Source organism: Mus pahari, chromosome 8 (genome assembly GCF_900095145.1).
Source record: "Mus pahari chromosome 8, PAHARI_EIJ_v1.1, whole genome shotgun sequence".
In the NCBI taxonomy this organism is placed as follows: Eukaryota; Metazoa; Chordata; class Mammalia; order Rodentia; family Muridae; genus Mus; species Mus pahari.
The window spans coordinates 61,455,301-61,474,761 of NC_034597.1; the positions used below are offsets into that span (position 1 = coordinate 61,455,301).

At 43.4% G+C, this 19,461-nt stretch overlaps 1 protein-coding gene across 2 annotated transcripts in view; it reads right to left on the bottom strand.

The window, feature by feature from the left end:
* Positions 1-8,203: 8,203 nt before the first annotated feature.
* The window catches only part of Xpo7 (exportin 7), an 86,511-nt gene continuing 75,253 nt past the window's right edge, over positions 8,204-19,461 (bottom strand). For both annotated transcript variants that reach the window (XM_021202841.2, XM_029541430.1), the window contains exons 22-28: positions 15,768-15,850; positions 15,170-15,384; positions 14,659-14,797; positions 13,424-13,584; positions 12,660-12,758; positions 10,701-10,828; positions 8,204-9,768 (exon numbers count right to left, since the gene is read on the bottom strand). In XM_021202841.2, coding sequence (XP_021058500.1) covers positions 9,675-9,768; positions 10,701-10,828; positions 12,660-12,758; positions 13,424-13,584; positions 14,659-14,797; positions 15,170-15,384; positions 15,768-15,850 — 919 coding nt within the window. In that variant the 3' untranslated portion in view covers positions 8,204-9,674. The remainder of the gene's footprint in view (positions 9,769-10,700; positions 10,829-12,659; positions 12,759-13,423; positions 13,585-14,658; positions 14,798-15,169; positions 15,385-15,767; positions 15,851-19,461) is intronic.

Below are 19,461 nucleotides of genomic sequence, written 5' to 3' on the forward strand. Positions count from 1 at the left end.
GATATTATAATAGATATTGTCTTCTGTGGTTTTGCTTAATTCAACTTAGCAATTCCAGTGGCTTTTTTTTTTTTTTTCATTCTAAATCATGACATGAGAATAAAGACAAGATTCTCTTTTTCCTTTGAGACCCATGTGCTTTTTCTTTCTGAGCTGCATACTCTTGGCTAGGACATTTTGGTTAAACATCCGCTCTTTTTTTTTGAAAGAGTATCTCACTATGTAGCTGGTTGGCCTGGAACTAGCTATGTAGATCAGGATGACTTTGAACTCAGAGAGATTCACCTCCCTCTGCTCCCTGAGTGCTTGGTTTAAAGGTATGTGCTAAAGCCTGGCCTGACTGCCTCCTCCCCTTCTCCCTCTCTTCTGCCTAAGACAGTCTTCTGGTAGAGGACACAGACTGGCCTTGAACCTTAAGCCCTCCTGCCTCAGCCTTCCAAGTGATAGGACTGCAGGTCTGTGCTACCACAGATAGACCTTTGCTCTCTTTAAACGGGAAAAAGTCCATTTTAACGTTCATGTGTATTTTGGGGATACTGGGCACCAAGTACAAGGTCCTGAGTTGGTTTTCTCCAATACCAGTGCTCACAAAAAGTTTTGCTGTTAATTTTTGGATAAGTTCTCATATATTCCAAGTTGTTGTTGTGGTGTGTGCCTTTAATCCCAGCATTTGGGATGTACAAACAGGCAGATCTCAGTGAGTCTGAGGCCATCCTGGTCTCCAGAGTAAGTTCCAGCACAGCTTGGTCTAGACAGAGAAAGCCTGTCTCGAAAAAACAAAAAACCAAACCCCAAACCAACCAACTAAAAAACCCAACAACCACCACCACCACCACCACCCAGAAACCCCAAGTTGGCCTTGAACTTACTATGTAGTGGAGAATGACCCTGAACTTCTAATTTTCTGTATTAGGCTTTGTGTTCTAGGGACTAAACCCAGGGCCTCCTGTGTGGTAGACAAGCACTCTGCCAACAGAGCAATATCTCTAGCATAATATCATTTTTTTTTTTTTTGGGTTTGAAGTTTAATGAGTTTAAATTTTCATTATATATTTTTTTCTATATCTACTGAGATAATCTCTAATTTTTCCTTAGTTCATGTGGTATTACAGTTATGCTTTTTATAGAATGGTATTTAAGAAAATGATGTGTAGGGCCAGAGAGATGGCTCAGTGGTTAAGAACACCTACTGCTCTTCCAAAGGTCCTGAGTTCAGATCCCAGCAACCACATGGTGGCTCACAGCCAACCGTAATGAGATCTGACTTCCTCTTCTGGAGTGTCTGAAGACAGCTACAGTGTAGTAACATATAATACAATAAGTACATCTTTTAAAAAAGGAGAAAATTATGTGTATAAGTGTTTTTTCTGCATGGCATGTCTGAGCACTTAAGTGCCTAGTGCCCACCAAGGCCAGAAGAGATAGTTAGATCCTGTGGAACTGGAGTTACAGACAGTTGTGAGCAACCATGTAGGTGCTGGGCATTGGACCCAGTGCTCTCTGGAAGAGCAGCAAGTGTTCTTAACTGCTGAACCATCACTATAGCTATATTCTTTAGAAAATTAAATCAACATTTCATTCTAGACTCAGCCACTTAATCATGATGTACCATTCCTTTTTATATACTGATTCCGACATACACTCTGCATCTATATTCATAAGAGAGAATAGTTTAGAAGCCTTAAGTTGAAAAAAATATTTCACGTATATGGGTGTTTTGTAAGTCTGTGCCTAATGTGTGCGTGCCTCTGGCTCTAGGAGGCCAGAAAAGGGTGTTGAATTCCCTGGAACTAGAGTGACAGACCATTGTGAGCCAACACGTGGGCGATGAGGTTGGGAAGCAGAGGATGGCTACAAGAGCAGCCAGAGCTTTCAACTGCAAATTACCTCTCCAGCTCACTAAATGTTATTTTATTCCTTTATGTCTCTGGCTTTTTATTTCAGGCTTAGTAAGATGATGATTTCCTCTTCTGAGTTTCTGTGTGATTAGTATTCATTTTGCAGAAATGTTTTTGATATCTCCAAGGATAGGACCTTCTCTCAGGTTCAGCCAGTGAGCTGTCTTCTTCACAACCCACACCCTAGTCTTACCCAAAGCTTTCTCTTTCCCAGTCAGGTGTCACTCCACTCTGGAACTAGGGAATCACAGGGAAATCATTTGAATTCAGTTCATCACAAAGTTGTTTTGAGTCCACCTCTCAGCATTCCACAACTTCCTTTCTCACAGTCCCATCAGTTATGCTCGGATAAGAAAGGACTGCTCAGCATTTGAAATGTAAATAAAGAAAATAATAATAATAATAATAAAAAAAGAAAAAAAAATTTCCAGTTACCCTACCAAGCTGTACCAGTTCACAGCTCCTGGTGGTGACTACTTAGTCGTTGATTCCTGTGAACTTGAAAANAAAAAAAAAAAAAAAAAGAAAGGACTGCTCGCCAGGCTACTTTGCTAAGGAGCCTTTGGAGGGTTAGAAACCGGATTTTAGGATCAAAGCCCAACCTCTTGAAGGCCCGTTCTTTACTGACACAAAGAGGGCTGCATCGCTCTCCAGTCATATTATTTCTGCTCTTCCTCACACGGTGTTTCGCGCCATTTTGTCATGATTCCTTGGTCTGATGAGGGCTTCCCTGGGAGCTGTCCACTGCAGAGCTCCCCTTTGCGTCTGAGACTTCCTCCACGGGTTCAGCACTTCAACAGGGACAGCCGCTGTGAATTTCGGTGTGAAGACCTGATGCAAATAAACTCAGATTTCCGCAAGAGCAGAGCCCAGGGGAGATATATCCAGAGTAGGTTAGACCCCTCGGTTACAGCCGGAAACAACCAGGCCCATAAGTCCTTACTGCGCGTGCGTGGAACAAGGGCGGGATCCGGTCTGGGGGATTCCGCGCAGCCCAGATGCAACCTAGGTGCGGCGTCTCCTTCCGACGCAAGGGCCGCGCAGGATCACTTCCGGGGCCGCGCAGACGCAGGCTTTGATTTCAGCCGCTGCGCTTGGTGTCAGCTGCGGCGGGTTCGGCTGGGATCTCTGCAGGAAACATCACTCACTCCAGTACCTCTTTCCACCCTCTGCTTGTCTTCTGCAAACGCATCTGCGGTCATAAATCACATCCTTGTCATCCATCCGGACGTGACCTGATCCTTTGGTGCTGACTTGGAAGGAGCAGATTTGGTTGCTGGGACAGATAAGGGACAAGATTACGATTACCTCAAATAAACGAGCAGGTCTTAAAACTAAACACGGGGACAGTAGGGATGGGAAGATTTGGGTTTGCAGATAAGCACCGAGTACACTTTATACAGACAAAAGCGGGTTTTACAGATGTAAAGGGACGTGGAAGGGTGTGGCCGCGCGAGACCGCAGTTGCAACTGTCTGAGTGGGAGGGCTCTGCTTGTGGTGTTTATAGCTTGCCAATAAAGTTTGTAACGCGATATTCTTTGTGACACGTGCCCCAGACTGGATTTAAGAGGTGGCTAATCAGATGCAGAAATGGCCAGCTGTAATCTTAAAATTGTTTTCATTTCCACACTCGGATGTTTTAATACCACCTACTCTTGAGAGCCTAGAGACCTCCATTTTCTGACTTTGGGCTATATTCTCCTTTTTTACTTGGAGTGGAGAATACATATTCGATTGTGTAAGTGGCTCTTCTGAGCGTCTAGGGGCAGGGGTTGTAGAGGGAGGTGGCAGTCATATTATCCAGCCTTGGTTTGATTTTTTTGCTTCTTTCCTTCTGGGATTACAGGTGTGCACCATGTTCAACTCCTCTGAGCTTTTTCATAAGATCATGCCCACCATTCATTCAAAAAATTTCTCTACAAAAATTATATATATATATATGTGTACTTGAATGCAGGGCCAGAGAGGTTGTTGGATCCCATGGAACTATATAGTCACAGGCAGTTGTGAGCTGCCTGATGTAGGTGCTAGGAGCTTACACGGACCTTTTCCAAGAGCAGCAAGTGCTCTTGGTATGGCTCTACCATCATCTTCCTTCCTTTTGTCCCAAGACTGGATTTCAGTTCACTTGTGTTTTTCCACCAGTCTTCTAAGTGCTGTTATCACAGGTCTGAGCCACTGTGTCCAGCTTTTGCCGTTTTTATACTGTGGCGTGTTCTCCAGACCTTGATTCAGATGCTTGTGACTGGCATACTTTGTGGTTTAGGAGTTAGGTGATCCCTTCTGCTCAGGTTGCACTCCTTTGCAACCCTGTGATGAGGTGGGTTTGGCTACTGTTTCTGTGCTTTTATGAAGTCTTCAATTAAAAGTATAAATGCACCAAGCGGTGGTTGTGCATGCCTTTAATTCCTACACTTTGGGAGGTGGAGGCAGGAGAATCTCTGAGTTTGAGGCCAGCCTAATCTACAGAGTGAGTTCCAGGACAGCCAATGCTACAAAGAGAAGTCCTGACTCCAAAAACAACACACATACACAAAGTATAAAATGCAGTGTATACCGCTTTTATTATACTGTTTGTTCACTGATCCTGGGGAATGAATGGGATTGCTGAGGATTAAAATCAGGGCGTGTACATGCTGAGCAAGCACTCTGCCACTGGGCTACAATCTGCCCCGTTCAGTGTTTACTATTAATGGGTTCTGCGCACAAGAGTTGAACCAAGTGTTTTCATTCCGTGGGTTCCTTTTCTGCAGCTGACTATCAAAAAGGCCCAGCCCACAGATGCCAAGTGTCATGAATGAACAGATGACAAGGGCACAGAGAACCATGAACTGCTAAGGAAAGTCATTTTCAAACTTGATTCAACCCTTCATTCTGATGGTCTCAGCCCCATTGTCCTGTAGCAGCTTCCTTTAATGGAAATCATTTCTCAGGTATATTAAAGTGGCTGACCAGCCAGCATTTAGAGTTTGGAAAACACTGAAGTGTCATCAACTTAGAAGATAGCTGAAAGGAAGACCCCCCACCCCCATCCCGCACCAAGCTAATAGATGGTTCATTGTAGTTGGGGATACACATTTTTAGTTCCTTCTAATTTGTTTTCCTAAGTGTGGCAACTGTTCTTCCTCTCCATTTCTGCTTTGCTGTTTGACACATTAATAGTTACCATGTAGGTATGTCGATCTTGTCAGTTCTGGTTTGGACAGAACTGGCTGGGTGCTGTTTTTGCTATTTAGGTTAATCCATGTTCTAGGACCATGGCTATTCTGGAAATGGCCTGTGTGCTTAGAAGAAATTCATTACAGGCTACTGGAGCGTTACTCTCCAGGAGAGAGTAATTAGAGTAAGTCTATGCTCTGGAGAAAGATAATACATCCTGGTAGACTGTCACTTTCCATTAGAAAATTGAGGTACCTGCCTCAAGTCATTACTTCTTAAAATTTCAAAGCCTAGCTAGGCATGGTGGCACATGTCTATGACTCCAGTAATTAGGAGGGGAGGAGAGCCAAAATTCAAGGCTAACCTTGGTTACATAAGTTTGAATTTAACCTGGCCTACATAAGAACACATATCAAAAAACAGAACTTAGCCAGGAGGTGGTTGGTGGTGCACACCTTTAGTCCCAGCACTTGGGAGGCAGAGGCAGGCATATCTCTTGAGTTTGAGGCCAGCCTGGTCTATATAGTTCCTGGACAGTCAGAGCTGTCACATAGAGAAGCCTTATCTTGAAAAACCAGCAAAATAAAAACAAAAACAGAATATAACAATCTAACATTTCAACTCTGAGTAAAATCCCATTTTTGGCTTGCACTGTAGTAGGAAAATATTACCTTTATTTGGGTTAATCTAATAAATACATAGTACACAATAAAATTTAATAAACATTAGTAAGGGAATTTAGGGTTCAGTGTAGCTTATTCCAGGAATCACTGTGTAGATGAGACACATGAGTGTCCAGGAACAGCATAGATAACCACAATATACACCTTTCCATGACATCCGAGAAAAGAGGAAGGTGTAAGATTTCCAGAAACCTACAGATAGGGGAAAAAAAAATCATCCCTAACCCCACATCTGATAGAGGGCTAATATCCAAAATATATAAAGAACTCAAGAAGCTAACCTCCAAAAAACCCAAACAACCTAATCAAAAAATGGGGTATAGAACTAAACAGAGAATTCATAACAGGAATCTCAAGTGGCTGAGAAGCATTTAAAGAAATGTTCAGAGTCCTTATTGATCAGGGAAATGCAAATCAAAATGACCCTGAGGCACCACCTTATACTGACCAGATTGGCAAAGGTCAAAAATTCAGGTGACATCACATGTTGGCAAGAATGAAGAGAAAGAGGAACACTCCTCCATTGCTGGTGGGATTGCAAACTGGTAGAACCACTCTGGAAATCAATCTGGAGGTTCCTCAGAAAAATGGAAATAGATCTACCTGAAGACCCAGCTATACCACTCTTGGGCATATACCCAAATGATGCCCCACCATGCCACAGGGGCATGCACTCCATCATGGTGGCCTTATTTGTGATAGCCAGAAGCTGGGAACAATCCAGATGTCCAACAATGGAAGAATGAATACAGATAACGTTGTTCATTTACACAACGGAATGCTATTCAGCTATCAAGGACGAAGACATCATGAGTTTTGCAGGCAAATGGATGGAACTAGAAAATATCATCAAGCGTAAGGTATCTCAGACCCAAAAGGACATGCATAACAGGAGTCTATGGCATGGCTGCCCTCTGAGATGCTTTACCAGCAGCTGACTGAGACAGAAGTAGATACTTACACCTGACCAATGGTCTGAAGACCCCACGAGAGGACCAGCAGTCTCAACAAACCTGGACCTCCTTTCCCCCTCCCCCGAGATCTTTCTGACACCGAACCAGTAACCAGGCAGCATACACTAGCTGGTCCAAGCCCCCCGACACATATACAGGAGAGGACTGCCTGGTCTGGTCTCAATGAGAGAAGATGCACTTAATACTCGAGGCCCCAGGGGATGGGGAGGCCTGGTGGGGTATAGGGGTGTGTGGAAACATCCTTTCAGAGGGGTTGGGGGAGGAATGGGATGAGGAACTGTGGGAGGGCAGAAAGGGAGGGAGATAATGACTGGACTGTAAAAAAAATTAATAACAAAAAGTAAAAATAACTGAATTTCATATTAGGTTAAATTTTATGAAATTAGCAATGTGTGTTTGGGGGTGGGGTCCCATGTAGTCCAGAATGGCTTTGTTGTGTAGCCAAGGTATATATTGAACTAATCCTGTTTTCATTTCCCAAATCCTAAAAACCTTCCTTTTTCTCTCTCCCCCTCTCCATTTTTTTGGGGAAGACATGGTCTCTCTGTAGTTCTACCTGACCTCAAACTTCAGTTTGCTTACCTCTGCTTCCCAGTTGCTGGGGCTAAAGGCATGCAGTACTATGCCAGGGCAAAACTCTGTCAGCTGAGTTTTACAAAGCTTGGGGCCATGGAAGACCTGAAGCGTAAACCCTCTGTTGACTGACCAGATACCATCAGCCCTAGTGAGTTTCTTCTTGCCCCGGAATGACTTTGTAGGAGAGAAGGAAGGACACTGGGATTTTGCTGACCAACTGTTACTTCAAGGTTTCTCTAGTATTTGTGAGAAAGGTTCCTAGTCCCTTTGTCTTATTTACTTCAGAATTAATATCCCAGGTTCTCCTGAGCATGTGCCAGGATGGTTTTTCTAGGACTCCTAAGAAGGTATTCAGGATCGGCTCTTGAGCCCTTGCAGGTAAGATAACCACAACTGCCCTATATTGTTCCTGCTTTTTAATGGTCTTAGTCATGGGATCTCATAATGAAAGCACTGTGCACTACAGGGACTGAATCACAGAAACTAGTCTTATTTGCTTCATTTGGCCTATGCATTCTATAGTATTCCAGGGGAAAAAATTTGCCACTGACCTTGTCAAGGCCTAATAAATGAAGCTCAGCCTAGATCAGAGAGGCAGGTGTAAGGACTAACACAATGGGCCTTTCTTCAGCTACTGCTTATATATAGGTCGTCACTTTATTACCTGGAAAGAGGTAGATAGATTGTCTTCATTTTGACAACCCTGGAGAGCATTATGCTATAAGTCAGCTGAACCAGTCATAAAGTTGAGTCGGACATAGTCTGAGTTAGTTTTACAAGATACAGGGACTTTTGCATCTACTGGCTTAAAAAAAAAAAAAAAAAAAAAAAAAGCACGTTTGTCTAAATATCTCCATGTGTTTATAGTAAGACACATCCCTGAACACACTACACGTGACTGCTGAAACCAGGTCAGTAGAAACCATCGAAGTTTATTGGCGGTCACAATGCTTACACTGTATGCAGCAAACACCCTTACAAGTCTATCCGCAACCTGATCACGCAAGAAAAGATTCACCACACAGTCGCCAGAGGAGAAGGAAAATTAATAAGCTTGTTTGTGAGGGTTGAGGAAAATAAAAATAAAACCTAATTGGTAATGTCCCATGGGTAAGAGCTGAACTAGAGATGTGTACAACTAGCAGCAGTTGAGGGAAAGTACAAGGCAAAGAGCTTTCTCCATCCAATGTTCCTCTGTAGGTTCACTTTTCTTTTTTAATATTCAAAACATTTATTATGGTTTTTATTTTATAAAAATGTATACTTTTCAAGGGAGAATGTTAAATACTTCATGCTAGGTGGACCTTGTTATTAGGAACCCTCCCCTGTAGTAACTTCCTCCAGTTCATACATTCATGAGTGCAGGGTACATACATAAATATCCACACACACATCCATACACACTGCCTCAAGGGCTGGGGAAGACAAAAGTCATGGCCACACATATTAGGCCTCTGGTGGACTCATGCAAATTGCTCAACAAGAGAGCAAATGGCTCAATTCTCTGTCGTCTCCCTACAGAGACCAAGAATCCTAAAACATAAATCCAACTTTTAACAGCAAGAGGCATCTTTCTGAGGATGAGGGTAAGTAAAATGGGAGAAAGGATGGAGATAAGAACACCAGAGACTTTTAGCTGGAGTTATCTGTCACTGCAGGAGGCTGGGGGGCCCAGGGCAGCATCCATGGATGGGGAGGGTGGTGCTCCGCATGGCTCAGAGTTCCTAATAACAAGGGTTAATACAGCATCAGGAACGAACTCATCAGTGGGGGTGGGGAGGGAAAGGGCAGTAAGAAAAAATATACATTTGGAGCTTTTTCCTGTTTTGCCTCTCTACACTGTGTCACTAAATATATCTCTGCACTTTCACACACCCTTGTCCAATAAAGCTTCAGGCCACCACAATGCACACTTCCTTCACTCGCCATACATCACCCCTCACGTCAGCATCGGTGCACTAGACTCTGTAAAAAGTTTTCAGTCACACTTTTGTTTTTAAACTTGAGTCAATATAAACCTTGTTGAAAACGTTATGAAAAAATGTACATGTTTATACAAGGCAGGCTGCGGCAGGGCGCCGGGCTCTCCCTGCACGGTGACCCCAGGAGCGGCTGGAGGCTCAGATGCCTGTGCGTCTGTCTCCTCCCACCACCCCTTCCCACCCCAGTCCCCCAGGAACCAGCAGCGCCCTGCCCCTCATTGAGTGCACGCACACCCCGTACTTCCCCGTACTTTCCAGGGAAATAGCTGGTTGACTTTTGCCATTTCCCCCATACCCCTGGAGGAAGGAGCCGGGATCAGCCAGGCTCTCTCCCTTGCAACTGTTCACCCTCTGGACCAGACCAAAGGGACGCTGCTCTGCAAGGTAGAGTCCGAGAGTTGTCAGCTCATCATGTCATTGCTATTCACTCCATAAGTGGAATTCTTCATTGAGTCGTTGACCTCTCGACGGAATGCTGACAGGTTCTGGGTGAACCTGCAGAAAGGATGCATGTGGTTTGGGGGAGGAGGTAGAAAGGAAAGGTCTTTTTCTAAGCAGAGAAATGGCTATTGAGAAGCAGTATACAGCAAATCGTGCCTCATCGGCTAACTGTAGTCTCAGCACTATTGGGGAAAGGTGGCCTTATTTACACCTCTACTTTTTCCTGGAAACATCACAGCAGACCAGAGATGGTCAAACTTGAATCTGGGAGGGCCACCTTGGGCTTGTGGCAGCAACACAGACATATTAACTGCTTGACGAGATGGGAATTAACCTTAGGAAGTAAAGGCAGAAATGACATGAGGTTGTTACAGTCCTCAGAGCTGAAAGACTAAGGACATAGAGCTGTGTTGTCCAATATGGAAGCTGCTAACTATAAACGGCTAGGGAGCACTTGCCTATGGCCAGTGAGAGCTGAATCAAATAATATTTGAATTCAGTTCTCCATTCAGACTCAAATCACTTTTATTTTAAAACACTTTCACTAAAATTATACAATTAAGATAAACCAGATAGTTAATTTTTGATGTCTGGTACAACCAGGGTACAGAATCCTGTATCAACTCTAAATTTATGAAATATAATTCAGATTAGGTGTTTCTGACAAACACTTAACATCTCAGTTTAGGTACACCGTTAGGTGTCATAGAGAAATGCTTCTAAAGATTTGCCTTACATTCTCAATAATAAAGAGAGTTTACATTCCCAATTTTAAGACATCATACACCACAGTAACTGTGGATGTTTTGGGTTACCACTAAAGCTTGTCATGGGGAAATCTAAATTACACACGTAGCTTGCCTCTCTACTAGACAGCACTGCTTTACGCACCTCCCATCTGCTGAATAGAGATGCATATGGTACTTGTGCTTGCTTCAATGGCTTACAAAAATAATAGCACTTCTTGGCAAGACCCAGACACTTACCTGTCTCTGTTTTTCGTCAGAAGATTCCGCTCAATGCCTTCCATCAAATTTTCAAAACACAGATGCATGGCCTGCTGTTTCTCTGGTGGCTGGCTATTGACAATGCTGTTTCTTAGGTCAGAAAAATACTGTGGGCCAAGGAACAAGACAGAAAGTGAAAGAAGGCAGATGAATGTTCCCCAAAGAAGGCAGTATCTACCACAATTCAATTTATATTTTAAAAATCCAAGCACTTAAAGGATGATGTTTTCATATTATTTAAAAACAGAAACTTGGCCTCTTGTGAGGCTATGCCAGTGCCTGGCAAACACAGAAGTGGATGCTCACAGTCATCTATAGGATGAAACACAGGGCCCCCAATGGAGGAGCTAGAGAAAGTACCCAAGGTGTTGTAGGGGGCTGCAACCCTGTAGGTGCAACAATATGAACTAACCAGTACCCCCTGAGCTCGAGTCTCTAGCTGCATATGTAGCAGAAGATGGCCTAGTTGGCCATCATTGGGAGGAGGGGCCCCTTGGTCTTGCAAACTTTATATGACCCAGCACAGAGGAAGGCCAGGGCCAAGAAGTGGGAGTGGGTGGGTAGGGGAGTGGGGAGGGGGAGGGTATAGGGGACATTTGGGATAGCATTTGAAATGTAAATAAAATAATAATAAAAAAAAAGAAAGAAAAAAATAAAAACAGAAACTTGTAATTTTTAGGTGGCTTGTTCAAGATTACTGCGCCTCCCTTTCCCTGCTGACCGTGGCATGGTCACCACACTATTTTTTTTTTTAGGCAGGGTGTCTCAAATGGCTCAGGATGTCTTGGAACTCCTGATTCTGAACTTGTGGATCCATCTTCCTTCCTGCACTTCCCAAGTGCTGGATCTGTAAGCACCTGCCTCTAGACCTGCATCAGATGCCCTGTCAGGGGCGTCTCAAGGCTTGAGAGAGAGCTAGACCTAGAGCTTGGGTCTTAGGTGCTTTGGAGTCTAGGAACACTGTTCCCTTTTAAAGGGTTTATCTCACTACTTAAAGAAAAGTGCTCTTCTATCTTTTCCATTAACTGGTTGTGTTGTGGACTTTTTGCTGTTATTGTTTTCCACAGGGTCTCTCTTGTGTAGCTCACTGGCCTCAAACTCACTATGTAGCTGTGGACGATTTTAATCTTTTGATTTTCTTGCCTTCACCTCCCAAATCCTGGGATTATATGCATGGGCCACTAAATCTGTGTATAGACAGTGTACTCCCACAGGAAGTAGGAACAGCATATATTTAGTCAATGCCTTCCCCCTACCTGCTTGCCAAGTGGTGGTAGGAGTTTCACAGAGCCTGGAAATCAAAGCCTCTGGCTCGCTTACCTTTCCTTTTTGTTTTAATAAGCTTTCCTTATTATTTTTCTTTATGTGTTTGTGTCTAAGTGCTCTCAAATGACAAAGAAGTGTTAGATTTCTTGGAAATGGGAGTTATAGATGGTTGAGTGCTGTCTGATGTGGGAGTTGGGATTTAAACTTTGGTCTCTCTGGAAGAATAGCTAACAGATTTAATCACTGAGCCATCTATTCAGACCTCTTTTCTTTCTGAGCAAGAGTCTCACTACCTGGCTGTCCTGGAACTAGCTAGATAGACCAGGCTGCTCCTATCCACAGGTACACACACTCTCTTGAGGAGTTGTAGAGGAGAGATGGTTCAGCATTTAAGAGCACTGGCTGTTCTTCTTGAGGACCTCCATTTAGTTCCCAGCACCCATATGGCAGCTCACAACCACCTGTAATTCTGGTTCCAGGGGAATAAGCCTTCTTCTGGCTTCCAAGAGTACCAGGTACACATGTGGCGCACATACACACACGCAGACAAAACACCCAGACATTAAAAATAAAATATGTTAATTAAAAAAAAAAAAAAAAAAGCTTAAACTCAGCTGTGAGGGTTGGCATTAAGTACCTGAGCTCCAAAGCTTCTTGCTGGTCCTTGCTTACCTTTTCATTAAGTAGTATTAAGCCAAGCAGGGGTCGAGACATAGACCACTGATTCCTACAATCTTCAAAGATAATGATGTTCAGCACCGTGGACAGCATCTACAAGCAAGAAGGCAGTGATCTGCTTTGGCTCCAAACAGGCCCTTTCTGTGTTAAGGTAACCAGAAAAATGGTGAAGCTTCATTTTGGTCTTTTGTTTTAAGGAATTTTTTTTTTTTTGAGACAGGGTTTCTCTGTGTAGCCCTGGCTGTCCTGGAACTCACTTTGTAGACCGGGCTGGCCTCTAACTCAGAAATCAGCCTGCCTCTGCCTCCCAAGTGTAAGGAAAATTTTTATGGTAAAATTTTATTTACAGGTGGTCTTTCCCTGTTTATTTCTTTGTCAGTGCTGAGGACTGAACCCAGGGCCTTTGTGCATCCAGCAAGGATTGCCACATCCCCAGCTCTGTGCTGTACTCTTGTTCCTATTTTGCAAAAAAGGAGCACAAGCCAGCCCTAAGAAAGCTAGATATGGTTAACTCCTACTCCATTTCCCAGCAGTGAGAGAGTTGTCATGGAAGGAAGAGTGCTCCTGAGATAGAATGAAGGTGTGGGGTTGTGACACTCACTTCATTTCAGATGTTTTTCAGACCTAGAAAATTAAAAATCCACTGCCTTTTTAAGGACATATGCATAGTGAGATGTGAGTCATTTTGGCCTTTCCTCTCTCGGAGTTGTTCAACCACGGTGGGAGACATCACCATCCATAGCCCTCAGATGCCTTACCTGCTGGATCATAGCTGGATGCTGCTGCATGATATGCAGAAAGCAGTCACTCTCCCGGTTCAGGGGTGTTGTCCTTTTCTTGGTGCTCCGTGACAGTTGTTTGAAGAGATACGTCACAATATGGTCTAGGCAGGAACAGCAGCCTGTGCATACCATGGTGTCTGGAAAAGACATAGAAGAGCAGGAGTGCTGAGCTGCTGCTGATTGGGCGATTAGATTAATAATGGCTGCAACCCCACAAAGGTACTCAGTTAGCCTGGGACCTCAGCCAAGATCACTACTGAGGAAAAATAAGGCCCGATTTTAAAATGGAGTTTAATATATAATATACATATTAAATTATTGGCTTAATGTATTTTGTTTCATTAAAAAAAGTTCCCATTCAACAAGTGCTTTATTTATGCCACATATTTTGCTAAATCCTTTCCAGTTTTGTCTCTAATAGATGCTCTTGAGAATTCTAGGAGGTAAGTGTGGCCTCTGGCAACAGATACACCAGCTTGGAGAAACCATGAGACTCATGTAAAAGCACACTGCTAGAAACACAGAACCTGACGTAGGACCCTGAGTCACACTGGTGGAGGACACTGTCAAAGACAATTTTATCAGCCTAAGAACAACACGGCTATGTGTGCTTTTCACCAAGGGACACACAGTAGTACATGCTGACTAGGGAAGGCTCCTAGGCTAAGTGAAGAATAGTTGAACACATAAATCATTTCCCTTGGGGCTAGACTGTCCTTGATATGGTTTTGTCCTAGAAAGAAGTATGGATATATCATGGAAGTGGCAGTGAGGTGTGGATAATTCAGAAGTTCTTTTTATCAGGACTATTCAGCCAAAATATTGAAGTGGTTGACAAGATAATGAGGTCTAGGAAGGTATATACTTCCATAGCTTCTACTATGCTCAGGAGAGTATCAACCTCCTAATGTGGCTAAGGGGATTTTGCCCGATTTGCATTATGCCTGCTTATTTCAGCTTGATTTTATTCCTCTATAACCCTTCTACACAAGCCAGCTAGATCTCCTGGTTTCCTCTTGCTTATAAATGCTAGTGCTTACTGGTCCTGTAACCCCATGGACTTCCTATCCAGGCTTTACATGTACACTTTGATGTGAGGCTTTCCAGGATCCCATCTTCTCATGACCTGGAGCTTACGTACCCTCTGCACTCAGCCCGCTATACTATGTAAGGTCTAATTATGGCACAAACCAGACAGCCTGGGTGCTTACCAAGTGCAGTAAGTCCTTCAGAAATAGAAGAGAGGATGTACATGATGACATGAGGTTCCAGGCTTGCAATAAAGTTCATATGGTCCTGGGTCAGGACTTCCAGTAGTGAGTAGTAAGACTGGCTGAGCTTGGGGTAATCCTGAGCAGAGGAGAAAAAGAGAATCAGTTGAACCATTTGGTACTTTAGCAGGGAGGGAGATCAAAATAGTTTAGCAAAGTAGTTCTTTCAGTTGAGGAAAAAAAAAAAAAAAAGACTTAGTTATAGTAGAAAGAAATGAGGTTGTAGTTTCTTTGAGACATGATCTCTCTCTATAGCCCTGGCTGGCCTGGACCTTGCTGTAGACCAGGCTGTTCTTGAACTCAGAGATCTGCCTTCCTCTTCCTCCTAAGTGTTGGGATTAAAGGCGTGAGGTTGTAGTTCCTTAGGAAAAACATTAAATCACAGTCACAGGCAGAGGAAAAGAATGAACACAACCTGAGCGTGAAGTTGCCAACGAGGCTTAGGGCTTACCAGGAGGTCACTATGAGGAATAGAGAGGAGCAGTTTGATGAAGGTCTGTAGGGCATTTTCCAAGGCATCATCTCCATAGAGACGGAAGACCCCAAAGTTGACATAACTCCCACTGAGGGCAGCCTTCAGCATGGAGAAGCAGATGGAGATACCCTTGAGCTTCAAAGCATAGACCTGATCCTTTGGCACCTCTCCTAGTGTCAGGATACGATTGCCTGCAGAAACATACAGGAACTATGTCTACAACCATGTTCATAGTACTTTTTTTTTTCCTTTTTTCGAAATAGGGTCTTACTACGTAGTTCTGGATGGCCTTGAACTCAGAGGTCTGCCCGCCTCTGTGAATTCCAAGTGTTGAAATTAAAGGCATTTGATGGCACACCTGGTATTCACAGTTTTAAAGTCATTCTAACACTCCTATTCCAAAGGCATATACAATATACACTTCAGCAGGTCTTTGGTGACATCTGGCAGTCTAAGACTTAGGAATAAGGAACATAGGACCCCCATTGAAACGCTGTCCTAGCTATTGTTAATCTAACTCGATACTACACACTGTTGGACTCACTTCCAGGGTATATCTCTCTAAAGCACCTACCATACATTGTTATCATCTTGCTGGTTTCTCGGAAAAGTAAGATACCATTGGGAGATGAAACATCAAATTGGAGTCGCTGAGATCTGAGCAGAAAATACAGAAAGACAAAAAGTCAAAGGTATTTCTTAGGAGATGAGGATCCTCTAGGTTCTCTCTGGTACTCCTCGGGTGGCCCAGCACTACCGCTGCAAACCGCTCACTCCACCAAGGAAAGAACCACACTTCCAATTCAACGATGTTGCTCTTCTCTCCTTCCACCTCTCCCCTTCTCTCTCATTCATTTATTTATATTTTTCCCAAACAGGGTTTCTGGGTGTAGCCCTGGCTATCCTAGAACTCACTCTGAAGACAGGATTTCTTTGAAGCCCAACAATTTAGGTTCAAGTTCTGCTCTTCAACAATGAAACCATTAAAATACAACCAAATCAAACCAAGCAAAACAACAGGACAGTAGATAAAACTAAGGTTTTAAAATTCTCAGTTTTATTTATGGTATAGCTTCTACCAGTCATTTATTGGTACTACCTCACAAGTCTTCATTTGCATATACTCACAGGCTTGGTGGCACAAGAAGGAGGAGTAAGCACAATTACCACTTACTTTCTTTTTGAGACATGGATCTCAGCATGTACCCTCCTGGAACTCACTCAGTAGACCAGGCTGGTCTCGAACTCACAATTTGCCTGTCTCTACGTCCTTAGTAGCTATTAAAAGCAATGTGCCACTATGCCTGGTAAAACCATTGGTTTTTGAGACAGGGTTTCTCTGTGTACTCCTGGCTGTCCTGGAACTCACTCTGTAGACCATGCTGGCCTCTGCCTCCTGATGCTGAGATTAATGTTATCCCCACCACTGACTGCTCGGCTTATTGTTACCACTTTCTAAGAATACAAAGAGATCTGAAATGCTCTAACACTCAAATACCACACAGGGAAGGATAAATGTTAACAATCTTAGTTTTGGTTCGTGACTGTTCTTAAAGCCAGAACATGCGTTTTAGCTACATAATCTTGGAGCAAATGTCATGTGGATCATTAAGGCCTTCATGATCCAGAGTCCCTCGAGACCCCGTGCTGCTGACAGCCAAGACGAATTTCTAAAATAAGCCCTAAAGCCACTCACTTCCCCTATGCTTGTTCTGTTCCACTCTCGCCATCTTCAGTGCCATCTACTTTTTACATGGCAGGTTGCTACACTAACCTTAAGAGATGGAACCAAATCACGGACAAAGTTGCATAAAATGCTTAGTACCTTCCTACTGTAGTGAGGAAACATGTCTGCTTTTCAATACTACTTGGTACTTCTGTACCAAGGTTCTGAGCACTGGCACCTCTGTCCACAAACTTGATTTCCTCTGTGAGCTGTGCTTGCTCACCAGGACCCAACCATAGAGGCAATGTTCTGCCTCAAGGCCCAGCAAGTTGAGCCTATCATAGGATGTTAAAACAGTACTGCCTGCTTACAATTTTTACCTGGAGTTTCACCAGAATCTTTATCATTCAGATCCAAGCCTTTCTGTGAAAGGTTTTCCTGGAAGCCTCTTTTTTAACTCCTTTCAAAACAGTATTTAATCACTGCTAAAATTCTTTCTGTACGTTTTACTTTTGGAGGCATAGGGTCTGATGCTGCACCCCAGGCTGGCCTGGTACTCATTAAAGCCCAACCTGGGTACAGAGAGATGACTCAGCAGTTAAGAACACTGACTGCTCTTCCAGAGGTCATGAGTTCAATTCCCAGCAACCACATGGTGGCTCACAACTATCTGTAATGGACATCTGATGCCGTCTTCCGGTGTGTCTGAAGACAGCTACAGTATGCCCACATACATGAAATAAATAAGTAAATCTTTAAAAAAAAAAAAAAAAAAAAAAAAGCCCAACCTGACCCGAAATTCACAGCAATCCACTTGCTCAATATGCACTCACTCATTTTAGTGTCTTTCTTATTATGCTATATCAATTGATGGCAGAGAGACTCTGTCCATAACAGCTAAGAAGTTGTTTGACAAAGACTGGGTGCTCTCAGATACTTATTTTATAAATTAAATTAATAGCTCTTGGCTTCATGGGAAGTTATGTCCCCTCTGAATATTACACACCCCATAACCATGGTAGTTTTAAAAATTGTTGTTCAAGGTCTGCCTGGTCTACACAGAGTTCCAGGACAACCAGGGCTACATAAAGAAAGCCTGTTTCAGCCAGGCGGTGGTGGCACACGCCTTTAATCCCAGCACTTGGGAGGCAGAGGCAGGCGGATTTCCGAGTTCGAGGCCAGCCTGGTTTACAGAGTGAGTTCCAGGACAGCCAGGGCTACACAGAGAAACCCTATCTCAAAAAAACTTAAAAAAAAAAAACAAAACAAACAAACAAAAAAAACCAAAACAGAAAAAAGAAAGCACCATGAGAAATTTATGAGCATACCCGCTGTTTTTTCCTTTGTATCCTAAAAACTAAAACAAATCTAAAATTGGATGTAGTGAAAACTTTTACTACCTTAAAAAAAAAAAAGGTCAATCTTTTAGGATACTAAACAACTATGTGTATGTGTGTGCATGTGTGTGTACATGTGTGCTTGCCTATGTTTATGGAGACCAATGGCTATGGTCTTCTTACACTGCTCTCCACCTCTTTTTTCTGAGACCGGGTCTCACTCTGTAGCCGTGGCAGGCCTCAAACTCAAGAGACCCACCTGCCTTACCCATTAAGTGCTGTGACTAAAGGCAGGTGCCCCTATCCCTGGCTTCCCCACTATTTATTGAGACAGTGTCTCCTATACTGGTTGGTCAGCACACCTTAAGAATCCGCCTCTCTTTCTTCTTTCTGTATATGGACTATGAATCTGTATGGCCACATTTAACTTTTGCATGATGCTGGGAATACAAACTCAGATCCTCACACTTGTAGCGCAAGCACTTTATCCTTAGCCTTTTCCTGTTGTTTTGAGACATGATCTCACTTTGTAGTCTGGGTTACCCTGCAACAATCCTTCTACCTTAGCTTCCTGAGTATTAGGATCCTAAGTATGAGTCATTTGCCATAACTCTGTATTAAGAAAGATTAAGTGGGACAAGCCTTTAATCCCAGCACTTGAAGGCAAAGTCAGATCAAGTTCCAGGACGGCCAAGGCTATACAGAGAAACTTTGTCTTTGAGGACCCACGTTTGGTTGCCAGCACCCGTGTCATGGAGCTCACAATCACCTGTAATTCATTGTATCTCAGTTTTAGAGGGAGCCGATGCCTCTCACCTCATCAGGCACCTGCACTCATCATTAAAAGGAAAATAAATTCTCAAACAAACTACAGGTACTTTAAAACAGCGTATCTTTCTTCTAAGTCCTTACTCTGAAATACAAAATGGCCAGCACCACCCCCAAGTGTCAACTTGTGTATGTCTGGGCAGCGGAAGAAAACAGCACCACTCTTGGCTTGGGTGTGTTTTTGGGGTGGGGTGGGGTGGTGGTAACATACACCTTTAATGCCAGTGCTTGGGAGGCAGAAGCAGGTGGATCTCCATTCGTTGGAAGACATCCTGGTCTACAGTTTGAGTTTTAGAATAGCCAAGGCTAAAAACCAACCCAATCAACCAAACCAACCCAACCAACAACAAAATAACCCCCTCCCCTCAAAACTAAAACCCAGCCCAGGCGACCAAGATTACTTAAGAATTAATATCCTGGGCTGGTGAGATGGCTCA